Source organism: Chrysoperla carnea, chromosome 3, assembly GCF_905475395.1.
Source record: "Chrysoperla carnea chromosome 3, inChrCarn1.1, whole genome shotgun sequence".
NCBI classification, from domain to species: Eukaryota; Metazoa; Arthropoda; class Insecta; order Neuroptera; family Chrysopidae; genus Chrysoperla; species Chrysoperla carnea.
In genome coordinates, this window is record NC_058339.1 from 87534368 (window position 1) to 87561259 (window position 26892).

The window sequence follows — 26892 nt, forward strand, 5'->3', positions numbered from 1 at the left end:
TTTTACTTGTGCATATTGATCGACGTACGAATTTATTGATAGTAATTGCAATATCTGACTGAATTTGAATAGCAACAGTATTAAGATTGGGATGTCCTCAAGGGCATACTCCCGGATGTTGGATGAAAAACAAACAACTTCCGATTTAATGATTTAGTAAATCTATTTTTGAACAATAAATTGACACGTACAAAATGATTTTAAACTTCATAAAAAGAGTCATAACTCACGGAGAGATTGGTTACTATCGAATGTTGAGCTGTTTTAAAATAAACCGATTTCTCATCGGTTTTTGTGTACTCTATCTCTGATCCTACCTACCCTCATACTAATTATTCGTGTTTTAAAATGACATAATTCATTCGTTTCATTTATGGAAATTAACAATAGATTGTATATTTTAATTAAAAAGGATATTAATTAATTGAATTTGATTTAAACGTGTCAAATGCAAATAATTTTTTATTTATTAATAATTTTTATCATTGATAAATGTTTATTGTTTTCATTATTTTAAGAGCACATAATTAGTGTCGTCAAGTGGAATATTGTAGAAAAAACAAGTGAAAACAAACAATTGACTGAGTTAATTGTTGAAATACCATGCATAGTCAGTGTTGATTTCTTTATCACATAACACATACAAACATGTGACACATACATAACTGATAATCAAGTATAGTACATATTATAAAATTTCCGCCTAATTGGCGCCCCTAATTTTTGATAAGGAACATTTTTTACATTTAAACTTTTGTTCTATCTCTAACGGTTTACAAGATGGGTCCTACGGACCCAAGATCCAATTGACCTATGATGCTCATTTACGAACTTGACCTCACTTTTTACGCCCTGAGTACGCTGTAAAAATTTCAGCTTGATATCTTTTTTCGTTTTTGAGTTATCGTGTCCACAGACGGACGGACGGACGGACAACCGGAAATGGACTAATTAGATGAATTTATGAACACCTATGACAAAATTTTTTTCCTAGCATCATTATTTTTAAGCGTTACAAACTTGGGATTAAACTTAATATACTATGTATATTTCATATATACATGGTATATAAAAATTATGTGAAAGCCATTTTCCTAGTCATATACTAAAACTATATTATATTCGTAGCTTTGATCACCCGTAGTTCGGAAACTACTCTTAAATTTTTGTGGTCTTGAGAGTTTTTGATCAGAATGATCGAAAGAACATTTTAGGATGAGTTAAAAAAAGATTTTCCTATCTAATCTTGCGAGGTCCTTAATTTTATTGTGATGGCGTTTAACCAACTGAGCCTCTAGGATTGATAAAAGAAAAAGCACAATTTTCCTTAACGAATATGTCCTTTTTCGCTGTACTAGTTTACTTAGACTTACTGAATGTCACTAGTGTAGTGGTAGTCAGTCGACGGTCATGTATTACATGGATGGATGTGCTGTGTTTCTGGTCTTTATTGAATGATAATAATAAAAAGGTCAAGTACATAACTAACGGTACATTACATTCAATAGTTAGTTCACTTCAGATAATCCTTTGCACTTAAAATTGCAAGTTATTTATTATGATAATGCGATCAAAACTAGTTTAAACTAGTTTTCTTTTTTCAAAAAAATTTTATTGATTTTTGATTAGTAATTAATCATCTTATTTTTCAACTATAAAAGTTTTAGATGCATTTCTAAATTTATCATTATTTCCCTGAAAATTAGTAAATATTTCATAGAGAAGACAGAAATGAAGAAAAATAGGACTCCCGAGAGATCCGAGGCATTCAGCAACTGCATAAATGAAGTGTACAATATCCATTTTGGACCATCTCGCTTGCGCAAGCCGTAATAACTATAGCAGGACGAACTAAAATGTCCCAGAACAAATAGATGGTGACAACTGATCACAACTGGTTGATTGGTCACACTTGGTCACAACTGATTGATTTAATTGTGTCGCTGATGTGAAACAAGTACAAATAATCATGAAATCTTTTTTCATTTTTCACCTGTTAAAGCTTGCAGAACAGTGCTTGTTAGGGTTCTAAGTCGACGTTATCTCTGGCCTTGACATCAGAAAACATATTCTTCTTTAATTGGCGAGTTTTCTCATAAGATTTAGATGTAATGGATTTGCTTGCGACATTACTCATTTATTACCAGGGCCAGTTAAGGCCAATACTGCGGTTAGTTTAAAGCAGAATGGATTAAAAAGGTCTATTTTGAGCTTTGGAAAACCCTTCTAGAGCTCAGAAAACCAAAAAAATTTCATAGTAATAATAGAATCAATTGAAAAACATTAAAAATGTGTAGAGATGTGATAGATGCTTTCATAAACTTGTACACGGGATTCCACATAACGCAATGGCATTAAATTGCTCTTTTCACTTTCATTTTCATCTATAAACTGTGATTTCTCTTTTTTTTTTTTGGCTAAATAAATTTCAAATAGTTTCAAATTTAATGAATATAGATATATCGTAGGCGTTTATACAGAAACTCTAAACTAGAGCCCCTATATTGCTGAGGGGAGGAGGTGTGATTGATTCAAATAAGATCAATTGGAATAATAAAAGGCAATTGAATCTCAAAATCTTCGAGGTATAACAATGAATTTATAAATTATAAATTTATAAATCATTTATCTATAAAAATAGGTTTCGAAATAGTACCTATAAATAAAATAAAACAAAAAGTTGCACAAAAGGTAACAGAATTAATTATATCCTGAAGAATCGAGAAAAACACAAAATTGTTTTTGACAGATAATCAATAAAAAAAATTAAATTTCATAATGACATTTCTTGTAAATAGTAAACCTGAAAATATTTCATAATATAATCAATCATGACTCTTTTTTTAGTGATAAAAATCAGAAAATGTTTTATACCACAATATTCTATCATGTTCGATTAACTTTCACCTGTATCTAAACAATAAAACATAATAAGTGTTCATGTTTTTTATATAAAACAAAACAACATCAATAATCCTACCTTTTAAAACAAATCAGCTGTGAAGAGTACAACGTTGCCAAGTTACTTACATTTGTAACAAAGATTGTACACTAGAGCGCAGGATAGATCGATGCACAAAGAATTAAAACACACCCACTCCAAATTTTTTTTTATTCATCTATTTCTCCAAAAACGATAATAATAATCAAAATAAAAAATATACAAATAATCACTTAGAATATGATAATGTTTATACAAAATTATAGACACCAAAAAAATAAAATTATAAAAATAAAAAAACAATTACAAAAGGGAATTACATAAAATTATCGTTTTTCTGTACATCCAGATTTGATTGTAAAATAAAAATGATATTTCTGTATAATTCTATAAAATAAAAGCAAATATTTGATGAATAATTGATTAATGAGTTTTTTTTTATAAAAAAAATTCGAGCATCGCTTTCATTTAATAATAAACATCCACCTTCTCAGGTTGTCTGCTGCTAACTGATTATAAATGTTGTATTTGACTGATAAGTGCGCATGTCTATTTATACGTTTTATTTCCTTGACCCTCTCCAATAATTTTGAATACAACTTCTTTACGACTTTCTATATTCTCAATAATTTTGTATGGTTTGTATGTGACTATGAGATCCATATGAAAAAGATTTTAGTATTCTATTGTGTTTCAATGAGACCGTAAAATATACGGATATTAATTTTCTAATTCGAACACTTGTAGAGAACGATGTTTTTAAGCTTATTTAAGGATACTGTGAAGTATAAGAAAATTTCAAGATGCGAGAGTTATTAATCAATACTATTTCACAGGCGTACGATAAATTCATTCCAAGTCTCACTTTTTATATAAAATTGAAAGATTGTATCTGTGAGTTATGACATGAAGTTTAAATTAGTCTGACAATCAATACGGCATTGTATTTTATTTTTATAGCCGGATAAACTTTGTACGCGTGTCTCTAATTCCCTTTCACGATATAAAATTATTGGCAGAGAAATATTTTTTATAAAATTGAAAAGAATCAAAGGTTGTTATGTGACACTGAAATTTTCGAGGCAATGCTAAATTTATTCTATTAAAAGCATTGAAAAACATGCTTTTTGTTACGAAAATGTATTATAAGTGCCTTATTTCTTGAAGAGTAATAGCTTGAAAACTTAGAATTACAATGTGCAAAATTTCTTTTGGTGATTCATGGAGAAAGCAAGAGTCAAATTTGAGATCGCGACCCTAACCTTATTCCGAAGATGCGAATTATTTCTAAATAATTAGAATTTCACTTCAGAACTACAATAGATAATTGAATTTAAGTAAGTAATAATACTCTAAATCTCTGCTGAAAATTGTCAAGTAGTGTACCTTCAAATAAATTTTCATAGAAACCAACCATAATTGAAATCAAAGTCACTACAGTATTATTACCAAAATAACCGCCAAATGGGACATAACCATTGCAAACCTACCGATGAAATCAGCCGCAAACCACGCAACAAGGAAAGACAGGTTTTCCACAAAGAAAGAGAAAAACTATGGACCCATAAAAAACTTACTTTGAAAGAAAGAAGAAGTAAATAATAGCATGAAATCCAGAACTACTGGTCTATTAGCTATTAAAGGTCAAAATAAAGATTAAACAACATTTGATATACTTTTATTAATATTTAAAATAAATACTTCAAAATATTTCTACATGGTACTAAGTATCAAACTTTATATCACATTTAAGCTTCTTTTATTTCTGGGTCCAATTTGGTTCCTTCAAACAATGCTTTATTTCGCATAGCTGGTTGAAGTTGCGTTACAGCAAATTTATCCAGAGACCATCGATAACGGCAATACATCCAATAACTTAAAGTTGTAACTGCAAACCCACTGAATCCTACATGTGTAGACAATCGTGGTTTACTGGTTATCATAAATGACATTAATCCAATACCAAATCCACCTCCCATACCATAAAGAAAGCTACTACGAAAACATGGTATTTTGGACACATCTCGTCCAAACAAGTAGAGACTCTGAGAAAAGTTTATAAAAATTAATAACATTTATTTCGTAAGTGTATATTTAGTTATTTTCATTTGACTAACAAATTGTAAAATGCCAGATTAGCATTCAATTAATATCACTTTTCAAGACAAAATTATTGCTCAAAATCCTCAAATGAATAGCAAAATGATATTGAATTTTTAAGTGTGACTCTGGCATTAGATTTGAAACGCTTGATTGATCGTGTTACTTCTAAAACGTAATTATTCACATTTGATAGATGGATAATGGATATTGAAAATCAACTAGATACTAGATTATTTAAAAATGCCCTTTCTTTGAAAAATTTAGCAAGCAAAATGAAAACAAAATGAATCATGGCATAAAAAAATCTTTAAAAATAAAATATTTTACCTTGCTATTGTCTGTCTCATCCATTTTGACTTAACTCATGTATTTTTTTTAACAGCAAAGAATAACACCACTGCATTAAAACATAATATTCACTGACAAATCCATAGATGCCACTAACGTCGCGTCGACTTTCAGAGACGTTTGACGTTTGACATAACTGTAAATTACATTATATTAAATTATTACAAGCAAATTCAGTTCGAGTTCAATTATTTTCAATCAAAATAATTAAAAAAATTTAGTTTAATTAAAAAAAGCTTCATGTTTTAAATAAAGTTTGTTGAAAAGTATTGTACACCAAGTGAGTAACTTCTTTTTAATGTCTTCATGTTGTCATGGTATTTTGATAACATCATTTTACTTTAAAATTAATGTTAATAAAATTGATTACATCAAAACATATACAATCGAATACATTAACAAGGCTTGTAACAAAGAACCGCTATGTTATTTGATTAATGCATTAAACTAGTGCAAACTAATTAACGGATTCTGTTTAGTTTATTTTTAATATATCGACAAATAAAAATGTCGACTACTTTGTTAAACAAGCCATGTTTTATTCTAAATATGGTAACAAATAATTTTTCTTAATTTATTAATGAATTAAAATGCATTATAATTGTTTGGCCTATTTTTTTTTAATTGAAAGACAAAAAATTTACATGATTAAAATAATTAATTTTCTGGGCCTAGTAAATTTTTGGAAAATGACATAGCAAAAAAATTAAAACTTATTAAATTTTTCTCAAAGGTGTAGTCTTTTTTTGTGGGGAAAATTCATAGGAATTTTTGGAAAATGAAAAATAATTTGTTTCGGTTGAGTGAAAATGAAATAAAATCTGTGTGAATTATATGATTTATAATATTCAAACAATGGACTAATTTTATAATAAAATGTTAAACCAAGGTTATTATGAGATGAAAGTAGAAGCATTTGATATTTTAAGTTATTTAACATGACCTTAACGTGTTTAAATGCTATTTAATAAATTGTAAAATAAAGATCTTAAGTATTTATTTTCATTTATTTAATTAAAATTATAAGCTATCATTAAAATTGACAATGGTTTGTTGGGTTAAATGAACAAACCATTAATTTTAATGAAATTAATAAGCACATAAGTTATAGTGAGTATAGTCTTCACGTCTTACTTTTTAACTTTTCAAAAAATAATAAATATCAAACCGGTCTGTTATGCAATATGAATGCTAACTTAAAGTTTTAAAAATAGCATACTCTAGCCATCTAGGGGAGATTATTATGGTTTCCTTTAAGGATGGGCGATTCTTTCAAAAGATTCGATTCTTGAATCGACTCGATTCACTTAAAAATCAACTACAAAGGATCGATCTTAAAAATCGTAAAAATTGAAGAAAAAAAAGATATGTCTGAAATCAAAGGTTTTTTTTTACTATTATATTTTGCCCTACATTTTTTAAATTAATTAACAGTATTATATAAAAACAACGTAAAAAATAGTCATTTTGCGCAATCGCAGATTTTCGAATTAGCCTATAGGCGCCGTAAGTCACACATGTAAAGTCATAAAGAATCAATAAACATCCCTAGTTTCCTTGGGATTTCGCTCCTTGATCTTTTATAAGACTACTATTTTTGTAATTTGTGTCGTCTGTGGTGAGAAGCGCGATTTTCATTTCATTTTCATTTTATAGCAATGAGTTCTAACATCATTTACCAAACATCAAAGTTTTTTGCCAGAAAATTGAAACCGTTCAATAGTCTGCCAATCTTCGAAGCATGATCTTTTGTCAGACCATTTTTAAATAGAAAGGCTGAAATTTTGCGAAGAAACATTTCAGGCTTCATGATTGGCCTGAACAATTTCAGCCTCAATGAAATGGTCAACCAAAGGGTTGTTTTAGTTCAATCTTATGTTGACTAGTCTTTCCGAGACTGTAACACGGAAACTTGTAGAAGCAAAAGCTTGTTTCTTATTCACTAGACTTAAAAATGTCTTGTGTACATAATGATGAGTATTATGCTTGCTAAAATCGGCAAGCTTTTCAGTCTACAATTTATAACATGCCAATCAGTTAAAATCGACATGCATGAAATCCGTCTTTTAAAGTTAAATAAAGGGAACATGCGACGATGTGCATAATATTATTTCCAAATTTCAACTATAGCTTCGTAAATTGCCCTTTAATACATAAATACTGAAAATTTTTAATTTTTGTATGAAGTCTCAAATTAAAAAGAATTAATTTTGTTCACAGCTAGAATGCCAAATAATGGATCCGACGACATTCGATCCATATGAACAACAGTTATACGTTGTATTTAACAACTACGACATCAATCAAACGGGAACAATCGATCGAGATGGATTATCACAATTATGTTGTACACTACAATTAGAAGAACGTGGCTCAGACTTAATACACTGCCTTCTAAATTCTAGGAACAAGAAAAATGTAACTTTCTATGAATTTAAAGAAGCGTTACTCTCAATTTTAGGCGATGGCCAAATCACTGACTCTGATACACCAAAAGATTTAAGTAACAAATCGATAAGTGATGACGATGAATCACCGGATCGTGAAGTTTCACCAAAATATATTTACGGAGCCAAGAAATATGGTAGAAGATCAAGACCACGTATCGAAAATGAATTGGATGACACGAAAAATGAATCAAAATCTGATATCAAAGTAAATAAAATCCAACGATCAAGTTCCCATAGTGATGTACACCCGTTGAAAAAACGTAAAGGAAACACTCAACTAAAGCGATGTACAAGCTTTCCAGACAGTGGAACTTATTCTAATAACTGGCAACAGAATGATGAAGTATGTATATTCTCCCCCATCACTGGCTCCCCTTCGGAACAACGGGAAATTGATCGTGAAATGGCCCGTGAATTATGGAAACGTTTGAATGTTGGTAGAAATGGTAAATTAACAATGGGGGAATTAAAAACGGTTATTGATTATATTGGAACTGATAAAATCTCCGATTCAATAATCAATAAATTACATTCCAAAATTAATCAAAGTGATGATAAATATCTGAGTTTTAATTCATTTTTGGAGTTGTTTCGTGCAAGTGATATGGCATGCAGGACAGAGACAAATAATGATCGTATGATTATTGAACCAGATTTTCAAAAACATAACTTCGCACAGTTTATTACGCTAGGACCAGATGGCTCTGGTGTTATAAATTCTGATGTGATTGTTGATATATGGGAGAACGCTGGTATCACTTCAGCTCATAATTTATTGTGTGACTTAGGCTTTACTAAAAATCAAATTAATATCGCTGATTTAGCAATGGTTATTGATGACGAGTTACGTAACATAAATGGTAGCGTAAATGAATCGATTATATTTCCAAATAATCCACACATATCGTTGTTACAAGCTTCACTTGCGTTATATCAATCTGAAGTTCGGTGTTTAAAATCTGCAATGGAACATTTAAATGCGGAACGGGATAAATTAAAAAGTGATATAAATGATGCGAACCAACGTGCGAGTTTATTGGCTCAAGAAGTGGATGATAACCATGCTAAAATGGAGAAGGCAACCAAGGAACAAGTTCGACATTTGGAACAACGTCATGCAGATATAGTTAAAGATTTAACGGAGCAATTAACTGGAGAACGTGAGCAAGCTACATTGTTGAGTCATAAATTAGAGAAACGTGTGGCTAGCTTAGAAGCGGAAGAAATGCGATTAAAAATGGAATTATCAACAGTCCAAGAAGATGTTTCGATACTAGAAAAAGAAAATCAGAGTCTGTTGGAACAAGTTTCCGAACTTGAACAATCAAATTCACAATTATTATTAAGTGTTACGACGCTAGAAGGTGAAAAACAAAAGATTTGTGATATGGAAGGAAATCGTGAACGAGAACAAATGTTATCCTATCTAGAAAAAATATCAAATCTACAATTTGAAAATACCGCTCTTAAAGATAAAAATGATGAATTATGCATTGAGTTGGAATCGATTAACTCACAATTATCGGCTTTACGGTTGAAAAAAGCAAATCCTCCAAATTCACTTGAATTGGAGAATTCTTTGGCAGTTGGCAATTCATCAGGGAATGCAATTAAACGTCGTGGTGAAATTTCATGTCACAATACGTCAACGGAAACAAATAATTATGAAGAGGAGAGTCCACGAATTAGTAAACTTCGTAAATGTCATAAAAATGAGACTGGTTTGGATGTGGATTATGATTATGCGGATTCGTCGATTTCGATAACGAGTAGTGATGGAGGCTTTGAAGATGATGTGTCACGTTTACAAGCACGTGTTGCATATCTTGAAAATTTGTTAGCTAATTACGGGCATGACGTTTCATCTGATCCGATGCTTACGAAATTGGTGAGTTGAATTTTGTAATAAATTCGATATTTTGTGCACACACCCACGCGTTGTTTAACCAGTTTTATTTTGAAAACTAAAACAATAACACGATAACAGTTTTAAATAATTTTTATTTTATTAAAAATACCATGAATTCATATTTTTCTGAATTTGTATAACATTTGTCGAAACCAATCTCTTCATTAAACATTTTAAACATCGCTTAGTTTAAGACAGTTAGAAAATCGATTTAGAAATTCGTATGTAGAATTATTAAACGTGTAACTAATGGCCCACCCTAACTTTAATTGGAATTAACTAAATAAAATTAGACATCGGGATTTAAAAATTCATTTATAATATTAAAAAATTAATTTTTCATTAAAACGAACAGCCCTTCTCCCTCCTGTCCGCCTTGAAAGACGTTTCAGCAACGAACTTACAAAGTTGTTTTGCTTCGTATTTTATCTCGATACTCTTACCAAGCTACAGTTTTATTTGTATACAATAGAAATTTTTATCTAGATCATGTCTATTTCTAGATAGGGGGCTTATTTTAAGAAAGGAGGACGTAAATCCTATAACTTAGATTTTAGGGACCCAATTTTCCATTTATGAATACTGTTGAAAAAGTACCTACTAATATCGTTTACAAACGATTATAATATACATATTATTAATTTATTTACAAAACAAAAAATTGTGAAATCAATTTTTAAAATAATGTTACAATAAGTTTTGTGATATTTGTTGGTTGTTTATTGTTGATACAAATGTTTAGAAGGTATTTTTAATTCACAATCTCAAACATAAAAAGCATTATGGATTTAAATTTATTGATTGTAACGTGCTTATTTAGTGAGGCTGTGCATTTCAAGAAGGAGATGTACCATGAAGATATTGCACCCACTTGATATTCACACTGTCTTCTATTTCCTTTGCATAACAAACACATATTCATAACAGTTTTTAATTATAAGATATCTATCCTATAATATATGAAATCATTTATTCATGTAAAAATGAATGTATATTCAAAAAATCTGATCTCTATATAACTGAATAGAGAAAAGCTCAGCACTATCCAGTTATACAGACGTCAGTGGTATTCGTATAAAACTTGATGATTTTTAATCTTCGTTACTTTCGAATTTATCCATTCTCAAATAATATTAGATTTCACTAAGAGTTTAAGAAAACACACTCCTCTTCAAGAAATGAATCAGTATTTTATCCAGACAAAGGAAATAGATATCATCAGTTCAAGTAGATTTTGTGTCATTTTACTTCCTAAACGGTTGAACCAATTTTGATTTTTTTTTTCTGTTTGAAAGATAGTTTGATCGAAAGTGTTCTTAGCTTTGTTTGAAGTTCGAGTTTAGGGTTTCGTACCCGATAACAACTAGAAAAAAGGTGATGATCGTCAAACGGTTGAGTAGGTTTTTTGAAACATAGCTAAAAACCCTCTCGTTAAATTATCTTTCAGACCAAAAAAAACCAAATTGGTTCATCCGTTTAGAAGCTAAGATTTTGTGTCGAGAATATCTTTTAAAGAAGAGACACAACTTCATTAATTGTGCACACACTGTTGAAACAACTTAACCTTCCATAGTCAAAACAAAAGAATAATAAATTTTATAGGTGTTGTTTCTGTTAAAGAGATGGCGTTTAAGTTTGAGATTGTGAATAAAAAAAGCATGTGTAATAGATTTGTTATAGATGGCATGGCGACATCACACACAAATTATATTATATGTATTGTATTGTATTTATTATTGATTCACACTGGCTTCAAATAATCAGTATTATTAATAATTATTCAGCTTTAATTTTTTTTTTTTTACAAAATTTAATTTTATAAAATCAGTATTTTATTTATGTTGGTGATTGTTAGATATTTAAAAAAAATTTATTATTTGTTATGGCTAATAAATTGAAAGTTTATTGAAAAAGAGAGTTTTTTGAAACAATCATACTCAGATTGATCTCGAAGAATATTCACTTTCCCCCACCGTATGTTATATAATGCGTCTACGTGCCATATTGGAATATTTACGAATAATATTTCAATTGATCATGTTTTTTCTCATTAAATCTATGACTACAATTCGGTTAATAATAAAAATTTAATCAGTTTTGACCCATTTTATGTTATGATAAGCACAGCACCTTGATAAAACCTTAAACTTTTTTTTTAAAGTATCAAAAAGAGTTAATGTGCAAGCAGAAAGTTTAAACCCTATTCGTAAAACACACTCACCCCCCCCCCCCCATAAAAAAATTTGTCTTTTCTGCCTATTTTTTTCTTTCCCTTTTTTGTTTACTCTTCGTAAATCAACTTATATAGCGCCCTTTTCCTACAGATTTACCTTTTTTCTTTTGATCTTTGCCTGGGGCCACTAGGCAGTTGCCTACTCCTCCTAATGGTTAATCCATCACTGATCAGATTATAATCAGGTACATTAATATTATCGTTGTAATATTATATAAATAGAGATTAGAAAAATTATATAACAACAACAAATCGTTTTAGTTTCAAAGATTTTATATTAAAATTAAATCACTAACTCATTAATGCTATTTATTGGATAAAAAAACACTCGACTGTTATTTCTACGAATTCAACTGAATGAATCTCTGAATTTCCTTTGCGTAACTGAGAGTATCTGGTGTTTTCTGAGAATGGAAAATTTATAGAGAAGAGTGACAATACTATAAACAATTTTTTCTCTTTGCCTTTTGAAGTTTTTACTCATACTAGCGAATTTGTCTGAAAAGAACGGTTTTGCTGTAATCATAAGGCAGGTTGTTCTCGACGAAAAGTATTTAAACTATTTTCCAATCTAGAAAAATTCCTACTTATTGTAACTTCCTATTTATTAGCGCGAAAACTCATTTTCATTGGAGATATTTGTTTGGAAAAGTGGACAGTAAATTTTCTTGTTTCGATTCGATAAAAGTTTTTCTAGAAAAAGTTATTATTGCACATATTTTGAACTCAGAATTGCATTCGTTTAAGGCTGAACCCATGCAGTCGCTAGTATCAGGAAATAGAAATTTCTAAGTGACACATTGTTTTATCTAGATTTAAGATAAACATCTATGATTTTTTGATGCATCCGGGACAATTTAATATAAAATATGCACCCGGCACATGTATAGGAATATGCAAGTATAAATTAAATACAAATTAATATATGCATACCATCGGACAACATTTTTACTCTCCAGTAAATCTATTAAGTCAAAATCGGAGCACTGAACTTTTTGTTTTCATAAAAAAGGACACTGAACTTATAATAAAAATAAAAATATATGATGCTTTTAAACGTATTCAAAGAACTCTTGTACTAAATCCTCAAAATCAATACAATTCTTTGAACACATGTGTGATTCATTTTAAAACGCTTAGGAAGTAGTAGTAAAAAAAAAAACTTTCAATTTATTGGTATAATGCATTTATATAGTTTATGATGTTGGTTTTAGTGGTGTCAAAATAGCAGTTTTGTGCCGATTTTATGGCAAGTTGATCAATATTTTTGATTTTTTTTTTAGAAAATACTTGTGAGTATGTGTAGGTCGAAATCTACACTTTTTTTAAAAATTTCCAAAATAGCAGATCCAACATGGTAGGCTATTAAGGGGAAATTGCTTTGTAGATTATAAGGGGGTTTTCCAGGTCGCTAATCACGATTTTTCTGGAAAATTGGAAAATTCAAGATAGCATTTCCAATCTGACATATAGTTCTACAGAAGAAAACTGCTATTTTTAACAAAAGTGAACTAATTCTTCACTCTAAGTATTTTCGAACACGCTGTTCAGGAATTTGTATTGAAAATTGGAAAAAACATTAATTGTTTATTGACATTTTAGGAACGTAAAAGGTTAAAGTAAAAAAATGTTTAAATTTGCGATTTCATCTTTGTCTGTTGCGCATAATTGGATCAACCATTTTCAATTTTCCCATTCGAATTGTGATCAATAAGCTTGAAAATTTCGAGTATAAATTTTTGTTTAAATTCATCCACTATTTTACTATAAAAAAGCAATTTTTCTTAAGAACATATATGTCATTTTGAATTTTCCAATTTTCACATTAGAATAGTGAAAAGTGACTTTACGTTCGTTTATTCTGGTTTAAAATTTCGTTTTCACAATCTGCTATATTTGATTCGCCATTTTGAATTTTGAAAATCGCACTTTCTAAGTGTGTAGATTTTGATCTATTTACAGGGTGGACCATTTTTAATTTTAATCTATAATGGGTAATAGCTCGTAATTAACCAGTCAAAAAATAACTTGATGTCAGAACATTTTGTCCTTCATCAAACTCTGCAACTTTTGTTTATGTTATTTTTTGATTGGTTAACTACAAAACGAGCTGATTAAAATGGCCCAGCCTGTATATTTACTAGTGTTTTCTAAAAATATGATGTCGATTCGTCGACCTGCATACAAAATGACCAGATTTCAATGATTTCCGTCTATTTTGACACGACTATTTTATGTTGCATTGCATTCAGCATACAACAAAGTTTTTAGTATTAATAAATCTGGAGAAGCAGTGGGAATCGCATAATATTTTAGAATGTGCATATAATTTAATTATAGCATTCTATTTTTATCTGACCCTTTCTTTTCTAAATAAAATTCATTCCTACAGCTTCTCCATAACTCTATTTTGATTTTTTATGTTTATTCAGTTTTTATTTATCACACCATTCTGTATTTTTTTTTTTTAATTTTAATTTCTTTTATTTTATTTTTTTTTAATAAAATTTTTTTATTTATTTATTTGTGTTTTTTTAATAATATTTGTGTTTCTGAGAAGCTGTAGGAATTTTTATTTTGAATTTTTCACGTTTTTTTAGAATTTTTTTCAACGGGTAAATTATTATGAGTGGTTTTTTTCTGATAAGATTATTTTTATTGTTTTATTTTTCTGAGCTTAAATAGAATTAATGTGTTCACTTAGAACTGCACTTTTGTGATTTTTGTGTGTGTATTTTTTGTAATTGTTGTGTTTTTTTTGGTATGTTTAGTTTTCTTGTTAATTTTTTTTTGGGATGTAAATTTTTGTTTACGATTACAGTTTATTTTTATTTGTTTTGAAATTATGTAGTGCAATTACTTAGTTGTGCTTGTTTTAAAAATAGTTTAATAAGCTGGTATTATTCTATTTCGAATTCTTCCTGGAAATATCGACTACTTTTCCGGATCGTTCTCTTTCGTGATTAAAGTTTTTTAATTTTGAATAAATAAATAAATGACTTCAAAAGTAGGCTTACTTAACATTGGTTTTATGGTAAAACGGTAAATGGATGATTATGTTTTCATAGATTTCTCAAAAACTAGTCGGTGGAAATTTAAAAAAATCTATATTTCGAAAACCAAGACAGATATCGGAAAATTTTATTCTTATTTTTCGTCTACAAGAATTATTTTATAACAAAATTCATCATCAAAGTTGAAAATAAGATACAAATAATTTCAACCCTAAATCTAAAATTGCTTGATGATCTCACTACCTTAAATTAATCAAATTTTCATGTTTTCGATTACAAAATAATAATATAAATGCACATACTTGATGTACTATAAAAAGACATTCTGAATGGAATCTGATCGGACCGGTTCAAAATTTACATAATTTTAAGGACGACCTCTCTGTGAAGATTGTATCTGTAACAGACATAACGTGCACCAATTATTATTATATTCCATTACCTATATTCTGGTTGAACATCCTCCTGGCGAAAACGTATGGGGAGTTAACGTACGCTTAAAAAATCTCAATTTTAGAAACGAAAGTGAGATAATCCATATTGACAGGTTAATCTTAGGTTTTTAAATCCATGTAGGTTGCAAGCACCTTGGCCTAAGGTAGCCTGAATTTATTTTTAGGAATGCAAATATTCCGATGGGAGAGTCTTGCCACTTAAACTAGTACACCCAAAATAAAAGGGAAAGAAAAAATATGAATAACTAAGGCAACTTTAAGTTACACAGTCAGCAAGATGATCTAGGCAAAAATTTAGACTAACATAATTTTTCACAAGATATTGCTTGCCCAAACAAATCTTACATGCCTAAATTACAGAGGAAAGAACACGTTGATCTAATTGTTATCGCAATATCCTCAAACAGTACCAAAAAATATTGCTGAAATGCGCTTGCATAAATATATTTTATTTTAATACTAAGAAAGACTGTATTTAGCGATAGAAAATAGAACTATAGTTTAAAACGCCCATAGATACATAATATTTAACGGAAATGTTTGTTTACAATCTTGTTAATTAACCATACGCACCTATAAAAGAGTACAGCACATTAAAATATATAATAAAGTAGATATGTTTTGCCTTTTCATTCAATGAAAAGTTAGTTGAACTGTTTGAGTATGGTTTTTCATTTGTTAAAATCGAATAAACTCGAAGAACACTGTACTTTGAAAACAACCTTTTGGTCTTTGGTGGAGCCGGGTGATAATATTTTAGTATTTACAATTTTGATGCAAAATACTGTTTTTGTTTTGAAAATGCAAAGATTTTATCAAATTGATGATACCAAAGTTTAATATTAGTGAGATAAGAAATTTTAATTATAATAATGATGATACGTGCAATTTTGTGTGTAAATTAATACAGCGTGCGGTAATGCGACTATAGTCGGTCTATATACGTGATATTATCCAAGTACCTAAAATCATATAAATTTCATAATCGACTAATTTTATAAATAATATCAACAATTCAGATTCTAATTACAGTAGAGTCTCGATAAATGGAAACATCTAGTAACTGGGAATATTCATGAAATTTTTTTTCGAATTTTTTAACAAAATATGAAAATACTTGTTTAAGAAATACGGATGTATAAGCATTTTAAACTACTAATTAGACAGAGAGATCATATATAGTATTAGACGTCATATACTATGTTTGCTATAAGAACTCCATGTTAAATTCTGTTTTGCTAGAAAGAGGTATAAGCAAATCTCGGATGACTTTTATCTTGGCTGTTTTATAGTTATTTGGCATATAATTTTTCTCTGCTGTTAGTTACATAAATGAGCTATTAATTAAACAAAAAATAAAAGCGAGAGGTATCGTGGGACACCCGGTAGGAACTACATTCCTTTCGTACCTTGGTACATCATAAATGTAGTGCTTAGTTTTTTTTGTTTACGAGATATTTTTTCTCTGGTTTCTGTCTGGTTTGATCAGGATATTTATTATGACATAATATAAAAATTTTATTGCACTTTCTTTAATCTATCTCTAGTTATCTTTAACTTCTGATAACTTTCAACTCAATTTTTTTCAAATGATAAAGCATAAAATTTTGACAAAAAATACAAATTGACAGTTATAAAAATATTTTTGCATTTTCCCAAAATTTTTATGGCAAGCTTCGATTGAAAAAGTTTTAGTTCCTAGGTAGCCTACATGTCGGTTTTTGGTGTCGTTTCTTTTGTTGCACTTCTTTGGGTTTTACCTATCTCCCAACCAGCAAACAAATTATAACGATAACGTGCGGATAATAAGATAAGGATCATTATTCCAAAAATTCATAAATATTCTCTATTGGAATACTTTTCGTCCTCCCGCACTTTCCACACCACTCTACCAATCATTCAAAAATGACATTGTTTCTTGTATATACACCTAATATGATCAATTGTTATGATTATAGAAATACAATAGCATCACAATAACACGTGTTTAATTATGTGTGTACAGTCTCGCTTAAATACATACATTTCAATGCTGTTTTTGCTATTATTTATTTTATTTATATTATCTCAGTAATCGGAATACCTCTGAATTCCGATTATCGAGACTCTACTGTAATGTATAAAAATAAATCTTGCGTGATAATATTTCCGCATATAAATTTTTTAAGATTTTCAAATTTCATTTCATAACATTTAACAAACATACACACAACATTACGCATTTCTTTTTCACGCATAATTTAAATTTTATGAAAAATATTTAATTGAAATATCTCATTTGCGGTTTTTGTAAACAATTTTTGTTTGAATTTTGTAATTAGATTTTGAAACAATTTAGTACCGTGATCTAAAAATTTATTACTATTATATAAATGGCAAAGGTGTACAGTAGAGTCTCAATAATTGGAAACGTCTAATAATCGCAACACTTCGCCCGCCCTCACTTTCCACACCACCCTCCGCTAAGCACTCAAAAATGATATTGTTTGTTTGTATATTTGTCGACGTAATATTGTAATTTCCGTCAGATTGTAAACTGGTTCCAAAAAACCACTCCAACTGACACTAACACCTATTATCGAAAATCAGCCCATTTCTGGTCTGGTTCGCGTTAGCACGGGTTGGGGTGATTTTTAATCCTTTTTTGTAAATCAAATTTACAATTTTACGATTTTACGGTGACATATACATCTAATATTGTTCATTGTTGTGATTCTAAAAACAAAATAACATCACAATAACTATAGAAGTAATACCACACAGCTGTATAGGCATAGGAAACGCATTAAGTGAATTTTTGGCCGCAGTGAGAGAGATAGAAAACACAGAAATTTTAGGAATATAAGAGAGACGAAGATAACTATGCAAGCCTATTTTGCCTGTCTTTCTATAGCTATACGCGCTGTCTCTTTGCAGCTCTATGATATTATCTCTATGACAATAACACGTATTTAATGCTGTATGTACAGTCTCGCTTACATACTACATACATTCCAAGGCTTTACTTTATTTTATTTATATTTTATAATGATTTTTCCGTAGAATCCCAGTAATCGAATCACCCCCTGCTTTTTATTGAGTCTCGATTATCGATACTCTACTGTATTTGTTCCGTTGCCAATCTAAAATGGCTAGTCATAGTAGAAAAAAGCGCCATTATTTTACGTATCTCCTCTAATACTCAACTTTTTTTGAATACAATCTACAAATTGAATAAAGTACAACAAGAATTATCTCCGGCGCCTATGATCACACCTAGAGAGCTTTTCTAGGAAAGAAATGTTGGATAACCAAGGGAAGGCTCTTTTTCCCTCATTTCACGGTCTGTCACATATTTCTAAACCTCTAACTATATTAAGACATCCTTTCTTTCCTGTCATATATTGCCATGCATGATTGAAGTTCTTTCCCTTTATGTGCAAAATACCTAAAAAACAAAAAATAAATATCGTATTTTCAAATTTTTGCTTGATACACGTAAAAACTACCTCCAAATGAAATAATACAAGTCTGGTTTCTGGTATATCCAACCAACTCTTCTCTTAAAGCGACTTTGTCTGTGTTAGTGTGTTATTTTTAACGACTATGTCAAAATGTTTCGGTGCCCAGACTAATGTGTCATGTTTAATTCTGGATAAATTCTCCATAAACATGTACATAATATTTGTTTCATGAAGATTAATGTAGATACACATTATACATCATTTCACACATAAACTCTTAATCAGGGCCGACATATGAAACACTTGGGGCTTCCTCCATTCACTCATAAAAAAATTAAATTACGTATGACCTTAAGAAACATTGAAAATAAAATTGATTTTATTGTTAGTCCATTATCAAATTTTTTTTATACAATGTACTCCATTCTAAAGGTTATTCGATTTGTACAAAATAAATTTACACAAACTGAACAAACAGTTTAGCCCTAAACAGTATCAGTAGCTATTAAAAACGGATTTATCATATTTATTATTTTTAACTTTGGGATAAAAGTCAAAGTTTGATTTAGTTTAGATAGGTCGAGTTGAGAACCTTTTCAGTGCCAAGATTTTCACTTTCTCACTGTCGAGGTAATTTTTTTAATTCGCCGCATTAATTTATATTGTAAAAGTTCAATATTTACTATGAAGGTGATTTTTAAAGCTTATACATACTTTCTTATTCGGTCTCTTTTTCGATTTTAACGTCCTCTGTACTGTCTACGTAACAATCAAGGCATCAGGTACTGATATAAAAGAATACTCATCCCAGGGGGGGGGTTGATTCTACGATCTCAGGTATTTTAGCTAGTAGCTCCACTTCTGAGCTACCAGGTGATCTTATACTACAGAGGAAAATTGTACATTTTTTTTAACCAGATTGTGCTAGAAGAAGGATTAGGAGGAAGGATTATTTATTTTCACGCTCTATGGGCTAAACGTCTATATGAATTTTAGCTTGAGGGCTGCGCCCGAAGGAGGAAAATCACTGAATATGTGAAGTGGGGTATCATTGAATTGGCATTTTAAAATAATAAATATAAAATAAAAAAAAATAATAAATTAATAAAATCATAAAACTCAACTGCATTAAATAAAAAATGAAAAGAAAACCCCCAGTCCAGTAGAAAACATTGCGATCAGTCAGAACCTACTCAAATCTTCCCAATAATTATGGACACCCGCCAGTTAAATTCGAGTGTCCAAGTGAGGGGTTTGTTTTTTTCTTTTCAATTTTTATTTAACGCAGTCGGACTTTTTTTTTTTAATTAATTTTTTTTATCAATTGCATATTTACATATAAACCGGGTGTGAAACTTACAAAACAATTAAATACGCATACAAAGTATTTTGTGTTTTTACCGTTACTACCGATTTTCCGAACCACAAATTCTCGTATGATTCATTTTATTGTGCTTATTTCGAAAACAACACATTTTCGGTCGTACGTATACATAGAAAGGAGTTTTAATGTTACCGTATATATTGTAAAGAAATATGGCCCTAGGTTAAACCTCGCCCATTATTTCAAATTTCAAAAAACTATTTAATTTCAATTTAAATTGAATAAAAAAAACTCAATGTTAATGAAATGGAAGAATTATTATTTAGAATGTCATGTACCTACAACAATTTAATTAAATATTAATTATTCAGTCATAATAATTTTTATTTTTGATCATTTTATACAACAACTACATAAAACATAAAACATGTTCAGATTAAAAGAAATAGACCAGAATTTCATTTGCATTATTTGGAATATATTTAGTCTATTAGTCTACAAATAAGATATAATATGTGCATTTATATATTTATTTAATTTATTCCATGATGTCATTCCTATATGTAGGTGTAAATATGGTTTTTTTGAAGACAAAACAACTTTTTTTAAATTTGTTATTGGAATTAGAAATAAATTAGTTAAACTATTCTTTTTATTACAAATTAGTGTATCATGAAAAGTTGTAATTGTGTAGTGCTAACTGTTTGATAATATTATTTAACTATTAATTTTCTCCGTGATTTTTAAAAATATTTAAAAGTTTTGTGGATATATTGAAACGATAAAAGGTATGTTTTGTACGATAGTTATCTTTAATGATAGGAAGAGGAAGGAAGTGTTGATTGTTTTATAATGGAAAGAACGGCCATCCTTGTGTTGTGACCAATAGAGAAGTTATTTGATTTTAAATATTGCGTTTGTTTAAAATATTTTTAAAACACAGAGTGTAACAAAATATTCATCCCATACTGAGAGGAAAATTTTTGTTTCTAAATTTGATAAAATTCAGTATAAAAGGTAACTTTGATCCAAAAAATACAAAATCGGGTTGATTAGACGCTCGAACGATCATTTTTTATCGTCTAAAGTTGTCTCCGAAAGTGATCTTTTGGAGCGATTTAAAATGATATCTTGAAAATAGGGTCCAAAATAAACAAAATTTAAATGATTTAAAAATTGAAAAGCCTCCATCTAGCCACTCTTTATTTTAAGTATAATATTATAAACGAGAGAAGCGGTCAGAGGCGAATCCAACCTTGCGCATTAACAGTATGAGTTTATTCGCCCCTGAATATCTTTTTAATTCCTACTCAAATATTCTATTTAGCTCGTGCTTATATTAAATTTAACAGCTACTCCCTTTTTTTGATATTATCAATAATTCGAAGAATAATTCTTGCTTTAATCGTACAATATATAAACTTTTCTCGTTTCGGAATGCAAATTCTCTCTTAAAATAATAATTTAGTCAAAAATTAACAATTTTTATTTTTTTCACAGGTAAAAGATAGTGAAAATCCTACAGAGAAACAAAAAATCGATTCATTAAAAGATCGGTGTAAACAATTAGAAATCGTTTTACATGATATAAAAATGGGATTACAAACTGCAATATCCGAGGAAAATTGCAATGAAAAATGTGACATTAAAGATTGTGTTACCGAAATTCAACAGAAATTAATAGAAAATGTTGAATTTATCAAAAAATTGTCACAAGAGAATGATGTTGAAAGAACGTCATCTTCAACACCTCCCGTCTCAGCCACATCCGATGGAATGGAACGATTATTAGCTGAAAATAAAGCACTTGAACAACGCTGTTCAGATTTAGAAGTAAGCTTAGATTTATTACGAAACGAATACGAACGTTGCGAAGATTATTGGGCAAATAAATTAGATGAAGAACGACAATTATTCGATCAAGAACAAAAACAATCGAATCTTAATTTCCAAGAGTTACTTAATAAAATGAGCGAATTTGAAGAACAATTATCCACACAGGATAATAAATTACCAGTGATTGAAGAAAATACACTCGAACGACAATTTACTGAGCTTGAAGAAGAATTTGATTCATATCGAGAAACTGCTGAAAAACAATTAACGGAACAACAAATGGAGATTGAACAATTAAAATTAATTGTCAGTAAATTAGAAATGAAAAAAGAAACAATGGACGCTGAAACTCAAAGTTGTGTTGAAGTTGTTGAAAAAGATGTAAATACAGATCCGGAAACTATGTCGAATACATTTACATGGACGAAATTACCCAGTTACTCACAATCAAATTCTCTGGAGACAAATCCAAATGATAATGTATTTACAGCCGGAACGAATAGTCCACCACAAGCACACGTCCATCGAACACGTAAACACAGTGCAAATTCATCTGATAAAGCATATCGTAAAGATGAAATAAAACGATTACGTAATATTAAAGTACAGTTAGATGAGGAATGTTTAAATCTGCATAAACAAAAGGAGAGTTTAATGAAAGAAGTTGTTGAATTACAAAATAAAGCCAAAGAAATTGACGAACCAGTTATTACATTTAAATGGAAAGGTATGCGTGGTTTTACAAATTTAAATAGTAAAATCAATAATTGTGGTACAAATATACATAAGCAAATATGTCGTGTAAGTATTGGAAATTTACAAGAGTTAAATGGGTTGTTGCATCAACTTGACCAGAAATGTAGACATTTACAACAAGTATTACGGCGACAACAACAGCAAGCGGAGAGTATGTTACATCGTAAGTATTTAATTTTTACTTTTTAACACGCTTGTAACTAAAAAATGTAATGAAAGCTTAGAAGTCAATATACACGTTAACTTTACAATACAATAATAATACAATGAAATGATATTATCTTGAAATATTGACATTAATAGCAACGACTACGTGGCTAAGTGTCTATAGTACCCGCTCCACATGCGAAAGGTTATGTCAGGTCGAAACTATAGAGGGTAGAAACAAGAAAAGCCATCTTGTATGGGGAGCAAATTATCCAGCGGTAAGCCGCAAATTAAAACTCAAAAATCCGCCAAAATGACGCTAGCGTAGCAAAAGATGTTTGATGTGAACTTCTATAACAAGTTATTTAGATCTTTATCTTATTCTTATTACTTTGTGCTTCATGTGAACTTCTCTATCCTTCTCTAAAAACTTGTTTAGATCTTTATCTTGCTCTTATTATTTTCTTTTAAAAATCACATTTTAGCTGTTTTTTGATGGACATTAGATACCTTATTTTACAAAAATACCTTATCTGGCCAAATGGTACGCATTCTCTATCTTTTAGCCAGGCTAAAAAAAATAAGGAAATAAATTTTAGTTTAAAAAATTAAAAAATACGCTTTACTGTACTAAAAAGTGGATAATAATTTTAATTGTAATGTGAAATTCAATGTGTGGTCTTCAAATCAGCTAATGTAAAGAAAGAATGTAGAGAGCATTCCACGCTTTGAATTTTATATAAAATCGTCTATATTTTGACATAAAAAAAGAGTAGGACTTGGGAAGTTGACACTCCCAAAAGACTCTTCCTTGACACTAATTCAACCTGCAAGCGTATATTCAATTCCACTGCTCCATTTGGAGTTATTGTAAAGTTCACAAAGCTAATATGCAGAAAAACAAAAGGCACTTCGTTGACATTAACTCAACATATATATACTTTCCAACCCTAGCTGATTTTGAAGAGTAGGCGTGTGCAAAAACCTTCACTTTTTATATCATGTATATATGAAATATGTTAAGGTATACTAAGTTTAGTCCCAAGTTTGTACCGCTTAAAAATATTGATGCTACGATTTTGGTATAGGTGTTCATAAAAGTCATCTAATAAGTCAATTTCCGGTTGTCCGTCTGTCCGACTGTCAACATGATAACTCAAAAACGAAAAGAGATATCGAGCTGAAAGTTTGATGTGCACTTATTTACGTGCTTAGGACGTAAATAATGAGGTTGAGTTCTTAAATTAGTAACATAGGTCAATTGGGTCTTGCATTCGTAGGACTCATCTTGTAAACCGTTAGGAATAGAACTAAAGTTTAAATGTAAAAAAATATTCCTGATAAAAAAATTAACAATTTTGTAAACATTTTTTCCATCACTGTTTATCCGTGTAACTTAAAAAAAAAAAAAAAAAACAAACGATTCCACAATTAACCCAGTCAACTGTTTATTTTCACTTGTTACAATTAATTTTTTGTTTGATATTACAGAATCATGGGTTCAACACAAAGGCGAAATTACAGATCTACAATATCTATTAAAAACGACACAAGAGAAATTAGAACGACAATCACATATAGCAAACGATCAAAGTGAACAATTAGCACGAACAGATATGCTTGTAAAAGATTTGTATATAGAAAACTCTTATTTACTTGCAACTGTACAACGCTTGGAACATCATTGCCTTGTGCTATCACAATGCAACATGAACAATAGTAGTTCAGTTTAAAAAAAAGACATTCTTCATTATTTTCAACATCTTATTTATTAAAAGTCACATATATGTCCTATTTCTTTAATATTTAGCTAGTCAACACAACATTGAAAACTCATCATAAATTTCTTAGAAATTATTGAGAAATTACTATTGACTTAAATAATTATAAATTTTTTTTGTGTGACTTTGAATTTATTTAGACTATCAAGTGAAATTTCTTTAGTAAGAGTAAGCTAGGTTACGAAACCGAAAAATTTAAATTAGAATTTCGTTTACCATGACATAGAATATTGGATTGTAGATGCCAATTTTCAGTACTGATATTATTTTAAGTTTAGTTGGGTAACGTTCTTGAAACATTAATTATTTTGAGAATTCAATAAAATTAGACTTAAGTAAGATTTTGAATGCACTTAAATAGGTTATTTTTTACAGTCTTATCACTCATACTTTAATATTTTGTACGAAGTTAACAGAATTGTCGCCAAGATTGGAAACGACAATGCGAAATTCATCTTCATTAGATTATACTAATTCAACTGTGTGTAATTATTCACAGTTGGCTACATTGACACTACACACTTACGTAAGTCTTTTTTCCAAAGACTTTTTAATCTATTTCTAAATGGGCTCATTTGACTGGAAATGAATATTAATGCGTGGCAATTTTCGTTTCGGAAACAAATAATTCAAAGAAGTTTGTGTCACATTTTCTCCATATATTTCTTAAAACTGCTGCTCTGTATGACCTACCGTTGCCCAAATGCGCTATTTGTAGCTCACTTCAGCAGTTTCTAGCATATTTTCTCCAGCAGTCTCCAATACGACCAAATAGTACTGTTTATTGACGGTCTGTTCATCTGGAACATATTCATAGGCGACAAAATCACGAATATCAAAGAAAACAATCAGTAACACCTTTAATTTTATGGGACTCTGCTTGTACTTCTGAAAAATTGAAGGGGATAAAGTTTTACATTATTTTCCACTCATATCGATGAGTTCATGGCAGCCTCTATCCGAGAAAGTAAAAGATTAAGAGTTGGATTACCGGCATTTATGTTATTTTTTCGCTTTTTGTTTTTAAAAGTAAAAAATAATCTTTTTATGGCATATATTATTAAAACTAAAGAACTTTCACTTTTATTATAATATTTCTAGATTAGAAAAACCACCATTTATTTTCAGTCTCCATCCATAATTAATTATTAAAATAAAAATATTGATTATAAAATACAAATATATAAATATGTTTATGATCAATAAAAATTGTAATTATTTTTGAAAATAAACCGAATGATCTCTAAGAGATTTTACTAATAAATTAAAAGAAATCAATTCAAATTTTTATTATTAAAATTATCTTTATTATTTGAATTGATTTTAAATTATTAATATTAAGTTAATAAATATTTTTAATTTTGTATAGAATTATTATTTAAAAAAGATTAATTGAACAAAAAAAATCGATGATGTTATTTTAAAGTTATATAAAATAATACCCATTTTAAAAATCTAAATTGTTAATAATATTTAAAAGAAAATAAATGTTTAAAAAAAAGAAACAAACGTTAAAAATATTATGTAATATTATAAATATTTAAAAATGTAATTTTTCGTTATAATTATGGTTGATTTTTAGAAAAATTATTTAATTATTATCACAATTACAGAATTTATAAATCCTGTAAATCAAAATGGATTCTCTTACTAGCTTCTTTCATGATTAGCCATACAATCGTGCTAAATAAGTCTTGACAAATTAATTGGTGTATTTAATATTATGCCATATTTATCAAATTTGGAGAATTTATGCTTAAAAATTTTGATTTTTCATTTCCCAATTGCACAAAATAAACAAGAACGGTAAAAGATATATACAATTTGATAATAGAGGCGACGTCTTGAAGATTTGATAAAAAAATGACTAAACAAGCCCGATCAAAGGAAGCATCCAGGAAGGACGGGAGGGGGGAGGTTAGTTCAAACTTTCGTTCATCATATTATACAATAAAACTATACTTCCACACCGTGCGCATTGACCTCTACACTGCGATTTATATTGAATCAGGCCAAACTGTTAAGTGGATCTTCAGACATTGTCGATCTAAGGTATGTTTTTAGACGACGCAAAATTGAAAAGCCTCAGAACGCGAAGCCTTTGGGATCGAATCTTCCTTGCAAATAGCGAGCGAATTTTTTACATCCTGTC

General features: G+C 29.4%; 3 protein-coding genes across 3 annotated transcripts in view; 1 reads left to right on the plus strand and 2 right to left on the minus strand.

The window, feature by feature from the left end:
• LOC123294753 (inositol hexakisphosphate kinase 3) overlaps positions 1-3120 on the minus strand; it is a 112641-nt gene extending 109521 nt beyond the window's left edge. The window contains exon 1 of the mRNA XM_044875891.1: positions 2981-3120. The gene's annotated coding sequence lies outside the window, so the exon portion shown is untranslated. The remainder of the gene's footprint in view (positions 1-2980) is intronic.
• A 1487-nt stretch (positions 3121-4607) lies between these two features.
• Positions 4608-5507, minus strand: LOC123294757 (cytochrome c oxidase assembly protein COX20, mitochondrial). The gene is made up of 2 exons (XM_044875896.1): positions 5372-5507; positions 4608-4986 (listed from the first exon to the last, which is right to left on the minus strand). Exons 1-2 carry the CDS (start codon positions 5393-5395, stop codon positions 4690-4692), a joined length of 321 nt encoding a protein of 106 aa, XP_044731831.1. The 5' UTR covers positions 5396-5507; the 3' UTR covers positions 4608-4689.
• A 52-nt stretch (positions 5508-5559) lies between these two features.
• Positions 5560-25871, plus strand: LOC123294749 (ninein-like protein). The gene is made up of 4 exons (XM_044875885.1): positions 5560-5672; positions 7613-9730; positions 21721-22975; positions 24451-25871. Exons 2-4 carry the CDS (start codon positions 7628-7630, stop codon positions 24690-24692), a joined length of 3600 nt encoding a protein of 1199 aa, XP_044731820.1. The 5' UTR covers positions 5560-5672; positions 7613-7627; the 3' UTR covers positions 24693-25871.
• Positions 25872-26892: the final 1021 nt, after the last annotated feature.